Source organism: Kogia breviceps, chromosome 8, assembly GCF_026419965.1.
Source record: "Kogia breviceps isolate mKogBre1 chromosome 8, mKogBre1 haplotype 1, whole genome shotgun sequence".
Lineage (NCBI taxonomy): Eukaryota > Metazoa > Chordata > Mammalia > Artiodactyla > Physeteridae > Kogia > Kogia breviceps.
The window spans coordinates 36,350,523-36,374,688 of NC_081317.1; the positions used below are offsets into that span (position 1 = coordinate 36,350,523).

At 36.9% G+C, this 24,166-nt stretch overlaps 2 protein-coding genes across 4 annotated transcripts in view; one reads left to right on the forward strand and one right to left on the reverse strand.

Moving 5' to 3' along the window:
* FANCC (FA complementation group C) overlaps positions 1 to 24,166 on the forward strand; it is a 292,921-nt gene that overhangs the window by 83,811 nt on the left and 184,944 nt on the right. Inside the window, exons 2-4 of one of the 3 annotated variants that reach the window (XM_059072360.2) lie at positions 14,916 to 15,158; positions 16,799 to 16,883; positions 21,822 to 21,916. In XM_059072360.2, the coding sequence (XP_058928343.1) occupies positions 14,994 to 15,158; positions 16,799 to 16,883; positions 21,822 to 21,916 (345 nt within the window). In that variant the 5' untranslated portion in view covers positions 14,916 to 14,993. Of the gene's footprint in view, positions 1 to 14,915; positions 15,159 to 16,798; positions 16,884 to 21,821; positions 21,923 to 24,166 lie in introns of all 3 variants that reach the window. The other 2 variants (XM_059072358.2, XM_059072361.2) reach the window with 2 other exon arrangements.
* AOPEP (aminopeptidase O (putative)) overlaps positions 19,293 to 24,166 on the reverse strand; it is a 572,337-nt gene continuing 567,463 nt past the window's right edge. The window contains exon 17 of the transcript XR_010841931.1: positions 19,293 to 19,305. The gene's annotated coding sequence lies outside the window, so the exon portion shown is untranslated. The remainder of the gene's footprint in view (positions 19,306 to 24,166) is intronic.

Sequence of the window (24,166 nt, forward strand, 5' to 3'; positions counted from 1 at the left end):
GTCCAGAGTTGCATAACATTGCCCATTTCTACATTCCTACAGTTAGTTGGAAGACAAATGGAAATACCATGACTGGTCTGTACCAGCCATTCTCAAAATGTGTCATTGGGTATCTCTGAGACTCTTTCAGGAGATTCACAAGAGCAAAACTATTTTCATAATAATGCTAAAACATTGTTTGTGTTTTTTACTAGTCTAATTTTCTCACTAGTCTACAGTGGAGTTGCTAAGAGGTTATATGATATATGATGATGTCATTGCTCTGGCAACTAATAGAATATATTCTTGGGTTTTAAGTTTTCTCAGTTTTAATTTCTAATGTGGTAAATATTGATAAATATAACTCACTTAAACAAAAGCTCTTGGTAATGTCCTCAATAACGTGTATGAATATAAAGGGGGCCTGAGAACAAAATGTTAGAGATCCACTGGTCTTCATTAATCAAAATTCACCCTTGGCATTTGGGAAGATCCCAGCCTCACCCAAGACTCAGTGGCTGTGAGATTCCTGTACAAAACTGATTCTGTTAACAAAGAAGCAGTAGAGGGGGTTAGGCTGTTGGATGGGCAACCAGCAGTGTTTATAGAACTATTCTGAGGAGGGGGCTTTGGCAAGGAGGGCATGGCTGAGACCCAGGGTGTGCTCCAGGTCCTGCCTCTGCTTTGACTGGAGCCACTCCACCCAGGTATATCCTTTCTTTTTTAATTGTGGTAAAATATACATACCATAAAATTTACCATTTTAACCATTTTTTAAAAGTGTACAGTTAAGTGGCATTATTACATTCACATTCTTGTGCAACCATCACCATTGTTCATCTCCAGAACTTTTTCATTTTCCCAACTAAAACTTTTTACCCGTTAAACAATATATCCCCACCTCCTCCATTTCTCCCAGCCCCTGACAACCACCATTGTATTTTCTGCCTCTGAGTTTGACCATTCTAGGTATCTCCTATAAGTGGAGTCATACAGTATTTGTCCTTTTGTGTCTGGCTTATTCCTCTTAGCATAACGTTTTCAAGGTTCATCCATGTATCAGAATTTCCTTCCTTTTTATGACTGAGTAATATTCCATTGTCTATATATATTCATTGTGTTTATCCATCCATCTGTTGATGAACATTTGGGTTGTTTCTACCTTTTGGCTACTGTGACTGCTGCTATGAATATGGGGAAACAAATTATTTGTTTGAGTCCCTAGTTTCTTTTTTTAAAAAAATATATTTATTTATTTTTGGCTGCATTGGGTCTTCATTGCTGTGTGGGGGCTTTCTCTAGTTGTGGCGAGCAGGCGCTACTCTTCGTTATGGCGTGCGGGCTTCTCATTGTGGTGGCTTCTCTTGTTGCAGAGCACGGGCTCTAGGGCACACGGGCTTCAGTAGTTGTGGCTGGTGGGCCCTAGAGCGCAGTCTCAGTAGTTGTGGCACACGGTCTTAGTTGCTCTATGGCATGTGGGATCTTTCTGGACCAGGGCTTGAACCTGTGTCCCCTGCCTTGGCAGGTGGATTCTTAATCACTGTGCCACTAGGGAAGCCCAACTTTCAATTATTTGGAGTATGTACATAGAAGTGTATCATATGATAATTCAATGTTTAATTATTTTAAGGGAACCACCATACCATTTTCCACAGTAGCTACACTCTTTTGCATTCCCACCAGCAGTTGAGGTTCTAGTTTCTCCACATCCTCACCAACACTTGCTATTTTTTGTTTTTTGATGATAGCCAGCCTAATGGGTATAAAGTAGTATCTCATTGTGGTTTTGATTTGCATTTCCCTAATAATTAGTGATGTTGAGCTTCTTTTTATGTGTTTATCGGTCATTTGTATATCTTTGGAGAGATGTCTGTTCAAGCCCTTTTCCCATTTTTAAAAAACTGGGTCCTTTGTTTGTCATTGAGTTATAGTTCTTTGTATATTCTGGATATTAATCCCTTATCAGATATATGATTTGCATGGGTCTGTCCATTTTGTATGTAGAACTTTTTACACAAGGTTTCCTTTTGCTAAATGATTTTTAAAAGAGCTTTAAAGCTCTATATCACTGTTGTTGTTATTTTCACATTTGTCATCCTAGGTGTTTACACACTGCACTGGTTTAGAAGGTATAGATGGTACTACCTTGGTAATTATTACTTCAGTGCTCATGATTAATTTACAATAACTGCTTTAGAATTTCTCACACTGTTCAAAATGTGGCACTGGCTACTCTTATTTGCATACGTGGCTTTATAGATTACCTCATATTTGCCATGAAAGAAAACAATGATTAAGGCTAAATGATTTTTTAAATATTTTTTCTTTCATCCATGGCAATTGTATCCTTTGATAGAACTTTAAAGGTACCAGATTCTTCATCATATCAGCTGAGTAGGGATTCTTTTTAGACTTTTCAGAAAATCTTTAAAAGGTTGAGTTCTAAGATGTTTCTAGATGGAACCATCATTTGAGATTACTGTTCAACCAACAGTAATGCAAATGGAGGACCAGAATATCACAGGTTAAATTATAGAATGTTTATTTTTCCATCCTGAAACATAGTAACTTAGGAGGGGAAATAATGTTATATAATGTTAATAAGCAAGAGGCTGAAATTGCTCATGTCATTACTGGTCACTGGTCTTAGCACTGTGGTAGACTGGATATACTGTGTAGCCCTGCCTGTGGCTCTTTGAAGTCAGGGCTGCTTAAATGCTTAGGTGTTAACATAGAACTTTAGGAACCCACTTTGCTTTCTGAAAGATAATTTGAGAACCACTGGCCTAGGGCTGTCCCTTGCCAGGTTCTTAAACCTCTTGATTTCTAAATTAAGGGAAATGTTTTTGTTTTTAATGAATTAGGACACTTTGTTCCAGCCTGTCTCCCAATTGTTTCTTCACTTTTTGTCATCTTTCTTCAGACAGTACCTTAAGTGTTTTGATGCTTTTATTTCCTTTTTCTACTCTAATGAATTGTGCCTGGTGAAATCCATATACCTTGTGTTGACATTACTGTGAAGCTTTTGAATATATCCTTTTTCTGAAGAACAGAAGTCAACCAAAATGGGGGAATCTTTTATCCCTGAAGTATTACTTCTCTCTCACCTGCTGTACTTTGAGTCTGAGTATGAACCCTCATAGACATTGAAGGTATTGAGGGTATCCAATAGTGTATCTTTGTGCCATGTGATTTGAGTTCATAGAATAGTACTTGGCAAGTAACAAAGTAACTTTTGACCAATTTATAGATGAGAGGGGAAGGGCAAATGTAGTGATCCCAACCTGACACCATTTTGACCCTGTCTCTTTTCAGTATCTCAGATGTTTGCTGGACCCCATAGCTGGTTTCCCTTGCCACTTTACTCGTCCCCCTCCCACCTCCTGCTTTCCTCTGATCAGCAGGAAACAGGGACATGAACAAGCACATGGGAATCTTTCACAGGACAGTCATTTCCATTCAGGTGTCTAGGTCTCTCTGCTCATAGGACTTTCCCTTTAGTTCACTCTTCATAAGAATTTCTGAAGGTCATTTTGTTTTCTTTTGGACCTATATACTGAGGAGACTAGCAATTTCTGTTATTTTTAGTCTCTGTATGTAGAGAAGGTGAAATCATGGTTTGATTCCTTAGGAACCTGTGTAAATGTGCTAAAAGAGAGATATTCAAGAAATGAAAAAGGGGATTTCCTTTTAACTTTTTCCATGCCCGGTGCTTTTGCTATGTTAGTATACATTAGTGTGTGTGTGTGTGTACAAAATACTTGTTAAAATCTTGAGTTTTGAGGAAATATGTCATTGAACGTCCACCTTTCTTTTATGCTCTTAAATAAAAGATGCTAAACAATATTTCTTTAGTTGTTTGTATGAAATGAATGTAGGCATAGACATCCATGTGAGGGCATATACACTCAGCAGGATCATAAGAAAGTCAAGGATTTACATTCAGGGCAGTATCAAGGATTTTGGTACCAATCAAAAGATGTGGTATCAATCAAAAGTATATTTAATTCTCAGTTGTGTAGTAAGTGTGCAGATTAACTGGTAAAAAAAAAATCAGTGCATTTGTGAAAAAAGTTGAAATCACTATGAATCTGAAGAATCATCCCCATTTTACAAGGCATGAATTTCTCTCTCTCTCTCTCTTTTTTTTGAGATACATGGACACTGCCTCATACATGAGCACAGACCACCTCATGCTCTCACCAGTTATCCTTCCCTGCATGGTAGATTGGATGTCTCTCCCTTCTTGTGACAATGGCCCTCACAGGGCAAAGCAGTAGCCATATAGCTAAGGGAAGGGAGATGGAGGGAGAAGGCTGTGGATTTTCTCTTCCTCAGAGCCAGGATTGGGAAAATGGGGACATTTTGAGGACAGGAATGAAGAAGAGGAAGCAAGCGCTGGAACTGTATCCCTGGCCAGTTCTGGTGGTTTTAATTTTTTCAAACAGAGAACTCAACTAAAAAATAGAAAATGCAGACTATTTCAACAATTTAAAACCTTTTATTATGTTCATCAAGTACTTTACGTCTTGATTCACATTTACAAACTATACTATATTTTCTTTTTTTTTCCTTACCTTTGGGGTGATATCTGTTTGGCAAATATGTAGCTAGAAGTTAAAACAACTTTTCTGTAGTTGTGGAAATAATACATGTAGAAAAGTACATAAATATGATTTACACTTTAATAAATTATTAAAACGTTCATACATAGGTAACTGCCATCCAGGTCAATAAATAGAATATTGCCAGCATCTTGAAAGCCTTTCTCACATACCCTCCCAATAATAATACTTCCTTTCCTCTAATGCAGCAGGCTTCCTGGCTTTTTTGGGATAATCACTACAGTTTAGTTTTACGTATTTTTGAACATTATATAAATGAATCATACCTTATATATTCTTATGGGTTGGTTTCTTTCTCTCAACCAGTGATTGTCAGTTCATCTCTATGATTGTAGTTGTAGTTTCTACATTTTCATTGCTCCATAGTATTCCCTTGTATGAATATTTTATTTATTCTACTCTTGATTGGCATATAGGTTGTTTGCAATTTAGGTCTATTATGAATAATACTGCTACGAGCATTCTACTAGTGTACATAAACACATAAGCTTAGAGTGTGCTTTGAGGGAAAACTTGTAATTCATGGATTTTTGTCTGATTATCCTATGAATTACCGAGAGAAGTGTGTGAAAATTTCCTGCTATGATTGGAATTTATTATTTTTCATTGTAGTTATGTTAATTTCTGTGCTATATTTTAAGCTTTATATGTTGTTCTACATTCCCATGTTATTATATACATGCAAACTTAAATTGTCACGTATTCCTGGTAAATTAAACATTTTATCATTATGAAATGATTCTGTTTACCTCTAGTAATGCTTTTCGCCCCAAAGTGTGTTTAAATTGAAACTATTTGATTTTCTTTTTTAAACATCTTTATTGGCATATAATTGCTTTTCAATGTTGTGTTAGTTTCTGCTGTATAACAAAGTGAATCAGTTATATGTATACATATATCCCCATATCCCCTCCTGCTTGCGCCTCCCTCCCACCCTCTCTATTTGATTCTTTTGGTTAGGTTAACATGGCATTTTTTTCCCTATTCTTCTTTCAGCTTGTTATCCCTATATCCTTATATTTTAGATGTGTCTTTTGTAACAACATTTAGCTTTTTAAAAAATTCAAAACTGATAATCTTTGGTTTTTACTTGTAGAATTTAATCTATTTGCATATTATATAATTACTGATATATTTGAGTTTAAATCTATCATCTTATTGTGTGCTTTTTATTTATTTTGTCTATTCTATATTCCTTTTCTCTCCAGTCTTGCCCTTTTGGGGGTTAAGTGTTTTTTACTATGCATTTTTCTCCTCTGATAACTTGGAAATTATATACTTTTATTCTTCCATTAGTGGATAGCCTAGAAATTATGATATGCTTTTTTGAATTATTAAAGTCGAATGTTAACACTTTTATCCTCCTTTTCCTGGAAAATGCAAGGACATTAGAACTCTTTAAGTCTGTCATTCTCCTGGCATATGTACTATTGTTTTGTATATTTTAATTTCAGTATATATATATATATATATGTGTATAAAACCCCAATAATACTATTCTTATTCTATATCATAAGTGTTAATTTACAATTTTACATGTATTTATCATTTTTTATTGTTTTTTCACTTCTTCTGACATCTCTAGACTTCCATCTGGAATAATTTTCCATCTGCCTGAAGAGCATCCTTTAGAGAAGGTTTACTGGTGACAGATACTTTCAGTGTGTCAAAAGGGCTTTATTTTACCTTTATTCCTGAAGAGTATTTTAGCTTGGTGTACTATTCTGGGTTGGTCCTTTCTTCCTTTCATTGCATTGAAGATAGGTTTTCTAGCTTTTTCTCACTGTATTTCTGTGTATCTTATCCATTCTTCTGTACTTTTCCATTGTTTTTACTTTCCATGTTGAATTCTGGATAGTTTCTTCTAATATATCTTCCAAGTTTATCAAATCCCTTTTCAACTGTGTTGAATTAGCTGTTAAACCCATCTGTTGAATTCTTAATTTCAGTTTTTTTTAGTTCTAGAATTCTTTCTTTTTTTTTTTTTTTTTTTTTCATCTACAGGGTCATTTTTTTTATAGTTTTCAGTTCCTTGATGAAATTTTGGCTTTCATCTTCACAAGGGACCCTCTTAGTTACTTTTGTCTAGTTTTTGAACTATCTTGAGTACCTCTCTGTTTTGGGGTTTTTTGTTGTTGTTGTTCTTGTCCATTGTTTTTGGGTTCTTGTTCATGTGTTCTTTTCTTCCTGTGTGCCTGTCTTTAATTATTTAATTTTGTTGGATTTGAAAAATTATTTTCAGAAATAATTAGAAAGGTATGATGATGTTATTTTTCTCCAGAGAGGAATTTTGTTTGCATCTTGCAGGTACCTAACAGCACTAGCAACATGGGACCACCTTAATTCAGTTTCAATTTCATAGTTAGGCTGTAGTCTGTATGCAGGCTGGTTTACTTCTGGGTCACCCATAATCTCAGGGTGGACCTCTGTGGGTGCTGTCCTCAATGTGGGGTGGTTTACCAGGACCTCACTTTGACAGGCCTGGCCTCCTGCTTTTACTCTCTAGTAAGGCTGTCAAAATTGCTGCTTTGTCTTTAAACTACCTCTTCAGGATCAGAAAAGCCTTCCTAGGCCTGTGCCACCTATGTACCAAGATATTTCTCTGAAAATTCCGCACTATCTTGCTGTTTCCTTGGCGATTTTTGAATTATATTTTTATATTTCATGTAGCTTTATATAATAACTTTCAGCAGGAAGGTTGGTCTCAACTGTATAGTCTGAAATAGAACTGAAATTGGGTGTAATTTTAAAGAAAGTATGTTTGCATTAAATATAGTCTGTATCATACTTTTTTCTACCTCACCTATACTGGTTAATCAAGAGAACGTATTATAGACTTTACCTCCAGCTATTTTAGAGTGGCTAGAAAAGCCAGATAAAATGTATTTGGAAGATACTGGAGAACTATGAAGGTACTCGTGACTCAAGGGGTTAAGATCTTGAGATGAAGGGAAGTGCAAAGTTCTGAGCAGACATTTTACAGCAGCTTTTCAGCCTCAGGGCATATGTCATTTCTTGAGAAGCTGGAAGCGACCAAGAACCTAGAAGAGGTCCTGTACTACTAAAAGTAAGAGAAGTTAGCAGAACTTTTGGCAATTTCACAGGATTGAAGAGACATACATTGGAGTTCCAAGATTGTTAACTTGACTACCTAAAAATGTAAAACTTCTATATGTCAGGAAACATCATAAAAGCAGGAGAATGGATAAAATTAGAAAAATCACTATTTTTCAACCTCTAATGGACCTAAATTGATCATCAGAAGATCCTAAAACCATCAGAGAAAAGGTGGTGGTGAACTTTATAATGGATGGATTTGTTTGACAATACCTGAAACCACTGATCAGTTTCAACATTATGATACATGAGACACCCAGATATTATCTGTGACTTCTGATTTGATTCAAAGAACACAACACCACAAATGAAGTATTCTTGCAAAAGAACTAACCCTGAATCTAATGAAACCTCTAGGTCTAGCTATCAGTTTGCAAGCAATATAGAAGAGAGAGCAAAACATGTTAAAGACCACCACAAGAAATGCTAAATGCACAAGTGTGAGAGATTCTATAGGTCAAATGTGTTGGTTTTTCCCAAGGATAAATGATATGAAGAGGTTAAAAAAAAATAAACGAGGGGTACTTGTTACAGATTAGAGAAGCCTTTTTTTTGGCGGTACGTGGGCCTCTCACTGTTATGGCCTCTCCCATTGCGGAGCGCAGGCTCAGAGGCCATGGCTCACGGGCCCAGCTACTCTGCAACATGTGGGATCTTCCTGGACCGGGGCACGAACCCCTGTCCCCTGCATCAGCAGGCGGACTCTCAACCACTGCACCACCAGGGAAGCCCGAGAAGCCTTTTTTTTTTTTTTTTTTTTTTTTTTTTGCGGTATGCGGGCCTCTCACTGTTGTGGCCTCTCCCGTTGCGGAGCACAGGCTCCGGACACGCAGGCCTAGCGGCCATGGCTCACGGGCTTAGTTGCTCCGCGGCATGTGGGATCTTCCCGGACCAGGGCACGAACCCGTGTCTCCTGCATCGGCAGGCGGATTCTCAACCACTGCGCCACCAGGGAAGCCCCCGAGAAGCCTTTTTTTAAATATCATTTTGTTACAGATTAAAGGAGAAATATCAATATTGACTACATTCAATGTGTGGATCTTGTTTGGATCCGAATATAAACGATCCAAATATAAAGGGAAGTTTTTAAGAAATTTGAACATAGAAGGCCTATTAGATGATAGCATTGTTGGCTTTATTGGATATGAAAGAGATATTGTAGTTAAGTTTCTTCTAAGTCTTTATAAAAAAGAGACACAAATCAAGGTGTTTTGAGTAAAGTGATATGGTATCTGTGATTTGCTTTAAAAATGGAAAATCTTGATAATTGAACTGTTTAAAGGGTACATAGGGTTCATTTGGCTGTTTCCTTTTTTTTTGAATACTAAAAAAATACTCACTGAACAGTATAAAAAAAAAAAAGAAAACATCATAAACAGAATTTCACTTGTGCCACACAATTTGTGTTTTAAGCGAGATCATCATAAAGTACTCTCCTTAATGGGTGAAATTCTACGGTTTATGTCAGATAAAAAGGGCATAAACTCATTTTATTTTTATAGTGTATTCCTTAGCTGTTAGTTTTATCTATTAGACTTGTGTAACTCTTCCACTTCTGAGGAGGCAAACCAGTCTCATTAAAACTATATGGAAAAGAAGGGCAATTCTTCAGAGCATAAGTGGGGTGTGTATACAGTTGTCCCTCGATATCTGTAGGGGGTTTATTCCAGGACCCCCACAGATACCAAAATTCACAGATGCTCAATTCCCTTAATATAAAGTGGCATAATATTTGCATATAACCTACACACATTCTCCCATATAGTTTACATCATTTGTAGATTACTTATAATACCTAATACAATGTAAATGCTGTGTAAATAGCTGTAAATACAAGGTAAATGCTTTGTAAATAGTAGCGGGTACATGGCAAATTTTTTGGAACCTTCTGAAATTAAAAAAATTTCCATCCACAGATGCAGAACCTGTGGATAGGGAGCGCTGACTGTATATTAAAAGAACAGGAAAAGGGTGTTAGGCGGGCAAAAACAACAGATATGCCCGCTGTCTCTTGTTGGTTACTCAAGACATTCAAACCTATTGCTTTCCATACAAAGAATTTTTAAAACACTTTCCACTAACATAATTTAACTTTCTCTTCCTTCCAAAAAGGTAATTCAAAGTAATGCCTGGTTAATGCATCTAGCTTCAAGTCCAGAGGTTCTGGATAATGTCAGTTCCTTTTTCCATCTTTGTTATTATCTGTAAATTATAGATTTTAGCAAATTTGTCTACTAATAATATACTTCATATATGCAGTAGTAGGAGAGGGGGAAAATGAAAGAGAAGGGAATTTTAAAAAATTATATGACATAGCAAGCAAGACATATACAGATAGCATCCAAAAACCTCACTCATGCATTTTGACCAAGCAGGCATAATTTGCACATGATGATATAGTGCTGCTGGGTACACCCAGCTTTGTGGCTTGGAAGATCAGTCCAGTCACTGAGGCCTGCCATAAGGTTTTTCCAGACTCCAGATCTTCCACACAGGCTTTAAAGAGTGGTGGATCTGCTGGGTCGTAGCTGAGTGGCAGAGCACTTTAGTATGGACAGATAAGCTGTATAGTGATTATTCCTCTGGGCCTACCCATATTTTCTCCTTGCCAGGCAAGTGGGTAGAAGCAGATAAATGGTCTAAAACCCATGCAGTATATGTTACCTTCAGAATCCCAGAGGTATCAGCCAAGCATTTTGCTTCTTAGCAGGTGTAAGGTATAGCAGTTATCATTCACTTTTTTTGTTTGTTTATTATTATTAATTTTGAGTCAGTAACTAGTACACATGGCATTAAATTGAAAAGGTGCAAAAAGGTGTACAGTAAAAGTACAGAAAAGGACATTTCCTTTCCTGCACTTATCATCTGTCTACTTAGGTCTCCACAATGGAGGCGACCACTGGTACTAGATTCTTGTGTATCCTCATTTTAAAGGGCATATCCTGACTGTACCACAGACCATTGGATTACAAGAAATTCCCTGAAATGGCAGGCCCTGTATGTTCATGGGATTTATATCCCACCATATGGAATACAAACAAGGCACCCGTATCTTCCTACTTTGATCAGCCTGATATCTTCAATATGGTAGACCAGTGTAATGTGCTATATCCAGAATTGCTATCTTTGAGTCAGGTGAAAGTCAACTGCTTTCTCATGTCCTCAGTTTATCCTGATGGAGAAATGCATTTACCAGCTTCGTAACTGTATTCTAGGTGCCAAGGGTGGTATTAATTTGCCCCAGTTAGGATTCATATCTAAAAGTATACCTTGAGGATATGGGGAGGGGGAAGGGTAAGCTGTGACGATGTGAGAGAATGGCAGGGACATATACACACTACCAAATGTAAATTAGATAGCTAGTGGGAAGCTACAGCATAGCACAGGGAGTTCACCTCTGTACTTAGTGACCACCTAGAGGGGTGGGATAGGGAGGGTGGGAGGGAGGGTGACAAAAGAGGGAAGAGTTATGGGAACATATGTATATGTATAACTGATTCACTTTGTTGTAAAGGAGAAACTAACCCACTATTGTAAAACAGTTATACTCAAATAAAGATGTTAAAAAAAATAAAAAATAAAAAAAAAAAAAAAAGTATACCTTGAGTTGGAGTCACCATTTGATTACATTTATGACAGCCTACTATCACTGACTAAGACCCATTGGCCCCTCAGCTGGGGAGTGAGGTTCTCTGCAAGTCATCAGATGTGTGACTTTTTTTTTTTTTTTGATAGTCAAGTGTTTTCACTTGGCCATTCCTACTAGAAGAGTATAATGATTCAGGACCCCTGTGTGAGGGTGATGCCTCATTGACCTGTATTACCTTCTTCTTCCATGGACTTCTGGTTTCCAGTTCCCTATTAGGAACAGAAGTTTCACTGTCATTTTACCTGACTTGGTCCAGTAGCAGTTCTAAATTCCCCTCCTTTCTCCAAAGGTCTGTTGTCTGCAGCCCACTATCTGGTATCAGTTTGTATCCGATACTGTATAACATCAGACTATATCAGTTTGTGTTCTTTTATTGAAAATCACACAAATCAATAGTGTTCAATTTAAGCAAAAAAAAAAATTATTAAACGGCCCCTGGGTAGCTGACAGAATTAAAGAGAAAGCTGAAAAGTCATACCTCGTTAAGGAGATGACATAGGGATTTAGACTAAGAGAATGTTTGAATGACTTAGTTCCACCTTTATGGCAATCTGCTCAAGATTCAGATTCCCAGTAGAGAGTCTAGTTTGCCTAATTTGAATCATCATCTCACCCCTTGACTGATGGCATAGGTACCTTGATTAATGGACCTGCCAAGACCTGGGGAATATAGGGGACATACTTTGCTAAAGGAAAAGTAAGGTGTTATAACTAAAAATGGAGGAGGAATGGTAAACAGGCAAAGATGCCCATTCCAGAGTGTTCAGATTAGGTCAGCATTTCTCAGTAGGGGCATCGTTGGCCTTTGGGGGAAGACCATTTTCCTTTTTGAGCTGCTGTCCCACTGCATTGCAGTGTGTTCAGCATCCTTGGCTCTTGGACAGTAAATGCCAGCAGCACCTCCACTGCTCCCATCACAACCAGGGTACCACCTGTTTCACAACTGCTATCATCTCCCTGCTCCCACTGCCCCCACTCCCCAGACAGGCTGTGAAATAGAGCGTCCAGAACCACTGCACTGCATGATCCCTAAAGCTTTTGCCATTTAAAACAGTCAGATGCATCTCCATTGCTAAACTAAAGGTTGTTTGTAATTTTGTTAAAATAAAAAAGTTGCTTGTCTCTGCTATCAAAAAGTCCTTCAATTTGATGTCCCCAAATATCTAAAGTGACTTACATGTAGAGCCATATGAAACATGTTAGAAATTCATCAATTTGTTTCTTCAGTTTATTTCTTTGTTTAAGGGCACAGACTTTAGAGCTTAAGTCTTTGAATTCAAATTCCACAACCATAGCTTTGCTACTTACTAACAGTTACTTCCTTTGGCTTTTACATAATCTTTCTTTGGGCAATTGCATAATCTCTGTGCGTCTGTAAAATGAGGATAGTAGTACATACCCATTTCATAGGGTTGTTGTGAGGATCAAATTAGCTAGTATGCATAAGGTATTTAATATATTGCCAAGAGCATAGTAATTATATGAATATGTAAGCTATTACTGAATTTATAAAATGGGATATTAGTAATTAAGTTTTACATAGATAACATAAAAATACCTTCAAAATTTCTTTTTGGGGGGAGTTACCTTTTAAAAATTAAATTGCTCTACCTGGAAAAGCATTTTGTTATAACATTTAGCTTAGAACTATACTTTGAAAAATATTTCCTCACTCAACATTTATTGAGTATTTTCCAGGCCTGGGCTAAATTTAAGGAAGACAGAGAATGCGTGTACCAGTAGAGGCAATAATAACTGAGTGAACAAATAAATGCCCAGGGTAATTAACCAGTGTGCTCAGAGCTGTGGAGGCATCAGCAGAAAGGCCTGGAAGGAGGGTTTGGTGCGTTGGTAAACAGATGAAAGGCCTGGAGTGGACTCTGGTCAGCTGGGGAGAGGCAACATAGGACGTGGGAGGGTGTGCTGGAGCTATGTTTTACAAGGAGCCCGGTATCTTGGAGACTCTGGTAAGGAGCCGGTATCTTTTCTGCATGGGTTGAGATTTTCTTCCAAGGAACGTATTGAAGGGGGTTTTTAAGCAGGAGTGTACTAGATCTGATTTACCTTTGGGAAAGTTGTTTTTGTTGACAGTGTAGAAAATGAACTGGAGATGAATAGGTGGCACCAGATAGAAGACTCTAGGGAAGAAATGGGATGGGATGGCAGTAGTGGAAATGGAAAGGAGTGAATGAGGTCAAATGAAATCACATATATTTATTTTAGAGGTAGAATTGACAGGTATTGGTGGTGGCTTGGATGAAGAAGATAGAGAAAGAGGAATCAGATGTTTAGATTTTTGGCTATGTATGTGCCATTTGACAGTATGCATATATTCCCTCCATAATTAAACTTTAAAAAAATTTTATGGTACTTTTCAAAACTAAATTTTTAGTACTATTTTAAAACATTTATCTTCCTGGTCTAGATTGTTTTTGCACTGCAGCAAAATTGTACAATCTTCCTATTTTTTTTTCTTATTTTCCTGTTTAGTAGTGAAAACCTCCATTGTTGATGTTATTGGCATTTAATTGGGAGCACTTTATCTGTTAATTATTGCTGTTGAAGATTTAAACTCACTTACCACTTGCAGAGTAATCTTTTGAAATTAGATAGCTGAGTATTATCCCTGCCCCAGGAAACTATGAGTCTGTAAAAGCCTGCACCTGTTGAGAAGCAGCCTTCCCTTCTTTGCCCAGTATGCTTCCCGTGGGTGTGGATGGCAAGGAGCTGGGATGGTAGTGAGGCACCTGGAGTTTATTGACCTATCTCTGCCTGAGGTACTCACTCCCTCTGCATGTAACTCCACTATTCTTTTTAACATGTACTTCAGATGTGGTAAGTCAGGTTTATGAGTTTTTATTTTCTGTCACTTAGGACTGGCATACCTACTCAACAATTGGAGTTTATCTTATTTCACCAAAATATGATTTCTTCTTGTGAATGGAGACCAAGCATATACAGCAGTCATTAATTAAATTAAGCAAATTGTTCAAATTGGTGCATGTGGAATGAATTATTTTACTTTTTTCTCAGAATTGAGAAACTAGGAAGAAAATTCATTAGACAGTAATGCATAGAGATATTTTTTACACCTAAATGAGAAGCCAGAAGTGCATATAAAACATAAGAACTTCAAAAACATTTCTTAGGCACAGACTATTATGAAACTCCCATGGATGTTTTTGATTTCCCATTCCATTAAAATACTCAAATGAACTTCATATTCAGAACATTTAAAAATAGGTCAATTTTAACAAGAAGATATAAAATATTATCAGCTGTGCTTTTTGTACATAATTAGCATGTGCCTGTGGAGGTATAATGACTTTTAGTGTAATGATATTACTCATGATAAAAAGTTCAGATGGTAAAAATTGGAGATACAGCTGGGTGACACATTTTAAAATAACTCAAAGATGACTTCACAGAAGGCATGCTATTTTGGTCCCTTGTAATCCTCTTTTCACTCATCAGTGGTTATGAAGGCATTGATAAACGATCCTTTTTTAAATGTTTCATTTCTTTCCCCCTTTCTTTTCTTATAGATTTGATGTGTGTTCACTGTTTCCTTCAGTGTGTGACAAACCACTGTGAAGGTACATCACCTTTTCCCTTTTTCTGAGATGGCTCAAGATTCAGTAGGCCTTCCTTCTGATTTTCAATTTTGGATGCGGAAGCTTTCCGTATGGGACCAGGCCTCCACTTTGGAAACCCAACAAGACACCTGTCTTCACCTGCCTCAGTTCCAGGAGTTCCTGAGGCAGTTGTATGAAGCCTTGAAAGAGATGGTGAGTAGTGAACCAAAATAATAAGGTTATTTTGTGACATCAGGAACTCTACCAGTTTTTATTAAGCCTGAATGCAGTCCAGGGACTTGTGGTATTGACCTAACGTATTGAAGGATTAGACAGACAAATTACCTGTAAATATTGCAGACAGGATGTGGTTTCCTAGTGTCTGATTCATTATGACATCAGTCTTTTCTTTCTTGATTAGTTATATTGTCACATGAGACTTTCCGATCAATCAAGTTGTTTTTAAATAAACAAGACTTTGACACTTGTTGTCAGGTAATAATTGGGTTTCTTTTAAAGGCCTTTGTATCTCTTAAATATTGAAGGGTTTGCTGAAATGCTTACTCTTTTCTCAACCCTATTCTAAAGTGGGCTCTACTAAGAGATGATAAATGTTAAGATCTCTTCTTTATAAATATTTTAAGTGGACTTTTCTTGTGAATAGTAAGATTATGAGTGTCTTCACTGTTGTATACGTTATTGTGTTCAAAATTTGGTATTTTTTCATTTTGACATAAGATTTCTTATTTTCATTGCAATAGGTATTTTTGCAAATTAATGTATTTTCATAATATCAAAATATTATTTGTTTATACTTATTTTCTAATTTCAAAATGTAAAGCAAAATTGTCATTTAATGTAGGTGTTCTTGTATTATACTTTTCTTTCCTTAATCAAAGAAGCAAGTAGGAAATTTGAAGAATAATTCATAGTGATGATATGAGTTCACATGTCTTTAGAAAGTAGAAGCAAAGATACTGTCTGTATGAACAACTAATGCTAACTTTTAAAATTATTTTTTGGCAATGAGACTTTTGTAACTTGACCTTAAAGTGATTCCAGAAAGTCCAGGACTGACCTTGTTGCTCAGACAAATGTGAGGAATTTATTGCTTCAGCAGTAGGAAATACTTATCATTTCAGCTTACGTGCATGTTAGCCCAGTTTGGTCTTATTTTTTAACTTTCTTGAAAGGTAAAGAAGTGGGAAAGGGCCAAGTGTACAACAGCAAGTGTATTTTTTAATCTTAAGCTGTTTTCTATTTGGTTGATCGTTTTTTGTGTCAGGTTTTAGGTCGTTGCAGACAAGTATGATGTCATTTAGCATATAGTAATCAAAATAGTAATAAACAGAGATATATATCTATATGCTTTGGCTGCAGTTCTTGTCCTGCTAAACCTTCTTTGAGATAGTGCTATTGGAGCTGACTCAGGAACTTCTCTTATTATGTTAGGAAAAAAACCCAGGATGGACATATGGTGTCATATAGATATTAATCACCTATAATTTTTTTTCACTATTATGCAGTCTTTGTTATTTTTTAGATAAAGTGGGCTTTCTTGACTTAAATATGAGTAAAATAAAGTTAATTCTGCAATAATATTGATTTTACCTAAACTTGTTGTACTTCTTAGTTTTGATGGCCTGGTTTAAGGATGAAGTATGGTGATTGCTTGTTAAACTTTATTAGAATTACTTACCTAAAGATCTTCTCTAACCTTTTTCTCCCCCTACTTTTCTAAAATACATGCTAAACAAGAAACATTCAAGCTCCCTCAACCTATAATGGCAGTTCAGGTTTTTCTGAGTTGCGTAGTGTCCTTTTACTGACCAAAACATAATTTTCTTTTATAGGATTCAAATGCAATTATTGAAAGATTCCCCACAGTTGGTCAACTGTTGGCAAAAACTTGCCGGAATCCTTTTATCTTAGCATATGGTAAGAATCCAAGGCATGTCCTCTCAAATTACAAACTTCTAATGATAATTTTAATCTTTGCATTGTTTAACAAAACACAGAACTTTAAATTATAAGCCTTTCTCTTATTTTTCATGAAACAACTTATCAAATGTATTTCTTGTTCCATTACAAAGAAGGCATTCTTTATTGTTGTCCATATATGTTTGTGTATGTGTATATAGATAAACACACACAAACAAACACATACATGCAGATGTGTAGGAGAACAGAACTCCTTGAATTAGAGGGCAGAAACTCCCAGATGATTGTTATAACTTCATTTTTAATTCAGTGTAAAATGGTTATAATAATGAAATAATTTCTTTGTTTTGCAATTTCATATTAACTCACACACCGTTTTCCATGTGTAAAATTCTTCAGTGTTTGAATCCTGCCATGGGTCTGCCATTATTTAGGGGTGACAGTTTGGTTTTACCCAAGGTTAAGAGGAATTTGGGGATACTTTGGGGAAGGTGTCCCTTCACTGACCTCCTCCCTACCTGTTAGCCTCATTTCCTCTTTAATCCTCCACAGCTATACCACATGCATTGTAGACAGTTTAAATTACTAACAGTGCTTGATGTCTGGGCCTGCGACATGCAGTTCTTTCTGCCTGGAACTCTGTTCTCATCTCATGTCCTCAAATCTTCTTCGAAATAGCCTTGCTAGGGCTGAGTTAGGAACCTTTCTTAGTGTGTGCATAGCTGCCAGTATCTCCCTTAATTATAACATTTACTACACTGCTTTATAATTCTTGATTTGCCTGTCTGATGCCCTGGAAGACTGAATGCCTCTCAAGAGCAGGAACTGTGGTTTTAGTTCTCTTTTTTGTCCCAGAGCTTAGCACAGGGTGAATAGACACATCTGAAGGTAGATAGTGGAGGTTTATTGCCTTGATTTGACTATATTGTTAGCTAATGTAATATTTACTTTTCATATTTTTAAAGTCAGAGACTAATTGCATAATATAATGATAGTAGAATCAAAAATAATATGAATATTCCCCTTTGATGTTTAGAGAATTGTACAGTGTCTCTTTCCTAGCCTGTTCTAAGTCATTAGAAGGAGCTTGAACTAGGTGGGGAAGGGACAACATTTGCATTTGGTTCCATGAGCATACATGCATGGGTGCACTGCATATACTCAAACTTACTGGCTCTACCCCCATCTTCATTCTATTCCTTTTCCTCTTCACTTAATACCTCTTGCTTCCTCTTCCCCCTTAAGTTGACACTTCCTCCTTTACCCACTTAGCTTGTTCAAGTTCTTGATCTAAAATGGTGAAGCCATCACTGTATTTGCCTACCAGGGCCACGCTTACCTGCCCTAAATTTATATATTTCAACCAGGCCAGTGTTTCTCAAAAAACCTTTGACCAGAAATACATTTTCTATACATGTGTATATATGCATACATAACAGTTATACACCCACACATTTCATGAAAAAATGCTGCTTTTATTATGCGCAATTCATATTCACTATACCATTTTTAAAACGGTTTTCATGACCCCAAACTGATTTTACAATCCACCTATAGGTCATGACCAAAAGTGTGACAAACATTGAGCTAGGCCAATGCTGTTGATGGCAGGAGAAAGGAAAAGAAACTGTTGAATTTCCTCCATTTAAAGGCATAACTCATTGTTACATACTTCATGGATTGAATAACCACTTTTTAGAAAAAAGAAATAATATGCCCTTTAAGTGTACCTAGTGGATGTGGGACACATCCTTAATTCAGAAATGTTAAAATGTGGGAAAGTTTGGGTTGTAGAATTGAAGTAGAATGAGGGGCATTGCTCACTTTGTGCTGAGCACTATTCTCTATGGATTGCATAGTGGGTCTAATTGAGTTCTTGATAGGCTTGCAGGATAGGTTTTTATGGATTAGCCTAAATATGTCACTTTTCTCAGAATATACAACTAATAAAATCCAGGATCCTACTCCTCTAAAGCCTTTTGTAATGATCTGCCCCCATGGATTGTACCACTGTAGTTGAAATGTTCCAGTCCTGGCTTTACCACCAGCCAGCTTCATGTGAATGTATATAGTCACTATTTTTTCTTTTTTTTTTTTTTAATGTCAAGCCCTAGGAAAACATGGCTCACAATTTCTGCCCTCTAGGAGCTTCCAGTCAGGGAAAAAAAGAAACCTAAGGAGATCAGCCAGAGTCAGGATGATGGTTGGTACTGCGGAGCTTTGAATAAGTTGCTGAGGGGAAGGAGAGTTACACGGGGGAGGTTTTGAGGGGGTTGAGTCTTAGAGGAAAATAGATGAGGTAGGATTTTCTAAGGCAAGCCACAGAACTCACTGGGTCTCCGATTCTTTATTTGTAAAAGTGAGAGGCTGGACTGATTTTTCCCTGTGGACTTAGACTTGCATCTGTCTGTGATCTTTCCTTAGCACCTAATCTCTATTACTTTGTCCCCCTTTATCAACCAGAAACAAATTCTCCATCTCTTTCTGTTTAAATGCCTGTTTTACCATTTGAACTGCCCATTAAATTTCAGTTTCCTGTTTGAGGTATGCATTTGGTTTTGAGTTCGTAGAGGAGACTGACAGGCACAGAACTCATGAGTAATTAAATCTTGCCTGTGTTGCCACTGTTGTTTCACTAGTTGGGCACTTTCTTCCAGGAAAGGATCTTTTCTTATGGTTTTGTAATATCAAAATTATTTTTTAAGTACAGTAAAAGTAAACAGTTTCCATCAAGGAAACAAGTAAGTAAGTGAGAATAGGATCAGAAATAAGAATAATAAGGAAGGAGGAAGGATTTGGAAATTAAAAGAGTCCACAAAGGGAAGAGGAAAAGTAGGTAATAGAAAGGGAAAAAACACCTTTTATTCAGTGGTGTTCTCTCCATAAAATTACTGCCTTCACCTCCTTGGAGTTCTGGCTGGTAGGTTCTAGGTCTGAGCTCATGATTAACATATTATAGCTGTAACCTGTTTTCCTCATGCTTTTTATTACTGTGTGAGAGTTTGCCCCCAAACTTGGCAGCTTAAAACAAATATTTATTGTCCAAAAAAATGCTGCCATCACACTTTTAAACTATAGAATTAATTTAAAGAATTAATTTAGCTTTCATTTGAGCTTTCAGTTCAAGATATCAAAAAATAAAATACTAGGTGGCAAATATATGTTGGTATATTCCTTTCTCTTACACTCATTTTTAGATGAGTGCTTTGCACTAGTGACTGTCTGCATGATGAATCCCGGGCAGTTTTCCATCCCCAGTGCTCCAGCTCGGATGTGGGAGGAGCCTGACAGGTGCCATCCCCTGTAGACAGTGCTGGTGGCATTCATGAATAATAGGTGATGGCTTGCATCTTTAAATCCCTAAAGCAAAGTAAGCTCATTAGCAGTGCATTGACTCTGGGCAAAGAAATAAAGTCTGGGGGCAAGTTACTCTTGCTCTTCTTTTTCTTTTTGAGAGAAAAGTAAAAAATAATATGCCTTGTTGAACTAAATGTGCAGAGTCACTCAACACCTGGGGAAAACTCCTATCTTTTGGATTCTTTTAGATTTACACTCCATAATTAACATTTTCTGTCTTTTTTCTCTTTAGTGGTGAGTGTCTGATTTTTGGAAATGCTCCCCATCAGGTTGCATTCTGTATAACACGGGAAGCTGCTTACATAAGCATATCATTAGATGTGTTTGTCACACTTGTGACATGCAGATAGTTATAATTTCTTCTGATATTTAAAACATAGAAAGTACAACAGTCAGATTTTTAATCAGTGGCATTGGTTCAACCTGAACAACTCTAGGATCTCCAGCGGTTAAATTATGTGATTCTTGTAATGAACTGATTTCAGGCAAGCCAGTGATGTATTTGAGCTCATAAAAGCTAGGAAAAATAGGAATATCCCTCAGGATAACCCCTGATAAAGTTTGTTCAGAGATGTTAGTTATTAGGAGAGCCTAAGTTTATGGGGGGAAAATGGATTTAAAATTACTATCAGGGTCCTTTGGTTTGTGGTTGAAAATGCTGAGATAGCTTACTGTAGTTTGTATTCTCCTTATTTCTTGTTAATAAAGCCCTTAGAAATGCTGTGTTTATGAAATTGCAGTAGATAACAAAGTAAAGAGCATCAGGTGATTCTGCAGAGGAGTGATTCCAGGTAGTGGGTTTCCTCAGCGTCACCTCCATGGCCTTGTGGTAAAGTCCATAGTAGATTGGCTCTAGTTCAGGTACTGACATCTTCAGTTTTTAGGTCTCATTTTTGCTTCTCAGTTGTGTTATAGAATCTCCAACTTGAATGGACTTAGTTACCAAAGGAGGAAAGAGAAAATGGCTTACCAAGTAGATGTTCTAGCCAAATAGATTTCAAAGGTCAGCATTGTTATCACATATTTAGTAAAGTTTTACATTTTAGAGTAAAGAATTAGGAGCATGTAAAAGGCTTCTATTTTATCCAAACCATTTGGTACTAAAAAGAATGTATTTTAAAACAATTATTTTTGTTAAATTTATTTTTAACAAGTCGGGGTATTTTGGCCAATTAGATTAAATCAGAAATATTGACCACTGCTTATAGCAGTGATATTGCCTTAAAAAGGTTGAAATTACTAATGGTTTGAATATAAAATAAAGAACTGGTCTTGAGAAAAGCTAGTTCGTTTTGTTCTTTCCATCATTCTCTTTTGGCTTTAAAAATTGCTGCTGTGACAGAAAGAGAATTGGCCTCACAAGGGCTAAGCATAAGTGATCCTGAACCCACATGAAGGAAAAAAACCACAAAGTTTCACACATGGTCCTGGTTGCTTGTTCTATGAACTTAGTAGTTTGTGATTTTCCTAAAATATAATAAATATATTTCCTTTAGTATATAATATTACAAATTTTATACTGATTATCTTTTCTTTCTATTTGATAAAACCTACTCATTTTGGTTTTCCTTTTTGCAGATGAAAGCCAAAAAATTCTAATATGGTGCTTACGTTGTCTGATTAAGAAAGATCCACAGAATTCTGGAGAATCAAAATTTAACTCCTGGACACGGGTAAAAGTAAATCTTGCACTATACTGCTTTGAATTCAATAAAGGTGCTGCTTTGACAGTCCAGAAATTTTTTCAAATACATCCTTCACTGTTAAACTTGTAAAGCTTTTCAAGAGATTTCATTTTTGTTTGATTGTGAATTCCTTAACAGATAGGTCCTCAGTGTGAACTTCCCCATGCCTGCAAGAACTGATGTTGAGGGGTTTTAGAAAGTTACTCTCAGGTAATTAAAAGTATGTACTCCCCTTCCTTCTAACAATTGTTTCTTCCTACCAACCTACTTTAAATACTTACATAATTTCTCTTCAGGTACTTCTCTACCTCTCTCAGAAACTATTCTGTAGTAAAACTAAAATTCAGAAGTGCCCTGGGAGCAGCAGTCTTTATTTTGTGTCCTAAAGTTGGTACCCTGGCCAGTGTGCTCAGACCAGCATCTAGGGCTGGATGGCTAATGCTGCAAACACAGTCAAATCGGTTACCTGAGCATGCTAGTCCAGATAGCTGACAGCTTCCTGAATTCCCCGTTTCTGCTTCCTCTTGAATGGTGGGCACAAATAGGAGAATGTTGTAAGGCTGTGCTGTAGCTGCCCTCACCACCAGCAAGTTGGCTGGCCTTTTCTCTTACCCCCCACTGTCCTGCTGCAATAACCTCAAGGACTTGCTGATGCCGGTCAGGCTCCACTTACTATGCATATGGTCTAGATTAGCTGCTTAGTATTATGAGACCAACCACCCAGATTAATGCATATGGTTTTGTCTACCAATCTGACTGGTGATATCATTCCGTTCAATGCTTTTTACCATTCCTTTGTTTCATACAGAATTGCTGGCAGAGATGACAAAGACAGTATTTGTGTTTTTGTTAGATTAAAAGAAGAATTGGAGGGACAGTAGAAGTGAAAAGGATTGGGCAAAGGAAGGAAAAAAATGTAACGTTTAACTGGAAGGAAAGTTAAAGAGCTGAAGGAAGGAACTGATAAGTAGAATTAGGGAAGAAAATATATGAAAAACAAGACTATAGAAATAGAATAACATACTTAGTTTTCAATTTTTAAAATTATTGCTTTTGTTGAGTATTTGCTATTTTAGTGATTATTTAGGATATATACTTTTATTGGCTAGCTCACTAAGTCCAGAAATAGGCCATCTAATAAAGTGTTTTTAGAGTGATTAGGTTAACTTTCTTCAGTTAACTCGTGACTTATATTAGCCTGGTTTTAAGTTTCTAGCCTTGCAGTTTATTCTGTGGGTTTTCCTATTTAATATTGTGTCCATTTAATACGTAGGTGCTCATTAAGTGTAGCACAGGAAGGTAAAGTTAAAACACTTAATTCCTACCTTCAGGGAGTTTACAGACTAGTAACCAGGTCATTCTAAGTCAGCGTCATTGGGTTATTGGTAGAGCTGTGTATAGGGGTGATGGTGACGCAGAGGAGGGATACTTGTTCAGATTTGGTGGTTTGGAGATGTTTCCTGGGAGAGATGATATATCAGCTGAGTTTTGAAGGACGACTAAGAGAACAGGATAGAGTTTTAAGAACGATATTCCTGCCAGCAAAAAGAGCATGTGCAAAGATGGTGGTGAAGAAGCAAATGCTGTATTCAGGAAACTGCAGGTGCGTAGATATCCCTGAGCTTGGGATTTTGTAGGGTTGATGATGAAGCATAAACCCTTAATGTATGATTATAAGAAGTTTTTATTTTAACTTGAAGGCAGTGGGGAAACCACCGAAATATTTTAAATAGAGAAATCATGTGGCCAGATGTGAATTTTAGAAACTTACCAGCAAAAGGAAGTTGCTTTGGAAGGTGCCACTTTCAAAGCAATTGTAGTGATAAAAGTGAGAAATCATGAAGGCCTGAATGAAATGGAAAAGAGGGACCAGATTTATGATTATTAATAAGGTAAATATGTAACGGCAAATTAAGTGCAGGTGTACTTAGGTGTAGGTGGAGTTGAACTTAGTCTTTTCAGGAGAGGGGCTGATTTGCACATAGAGGGTTGACAGTCCTCAGGGTACAGGAACAGTGGGAGCCATGCGTGAGGGTGAGATCACCCAAGGAGAGTACCTAGTGTGAGGAGGGGAAAGGGCCTAGGGACAACCTTGGGAGACACTGGCATTTAAGGAGTGAGTGGAAGAATAAGTTACACCGCACACTAGAAAGGGGGAGTCCAAGAAGAAGGAGAAAAGCAGCAGCATTTTAAGAAGGAATGAGTGGTCATTTATATCTAATGCTATAGCATGCCACT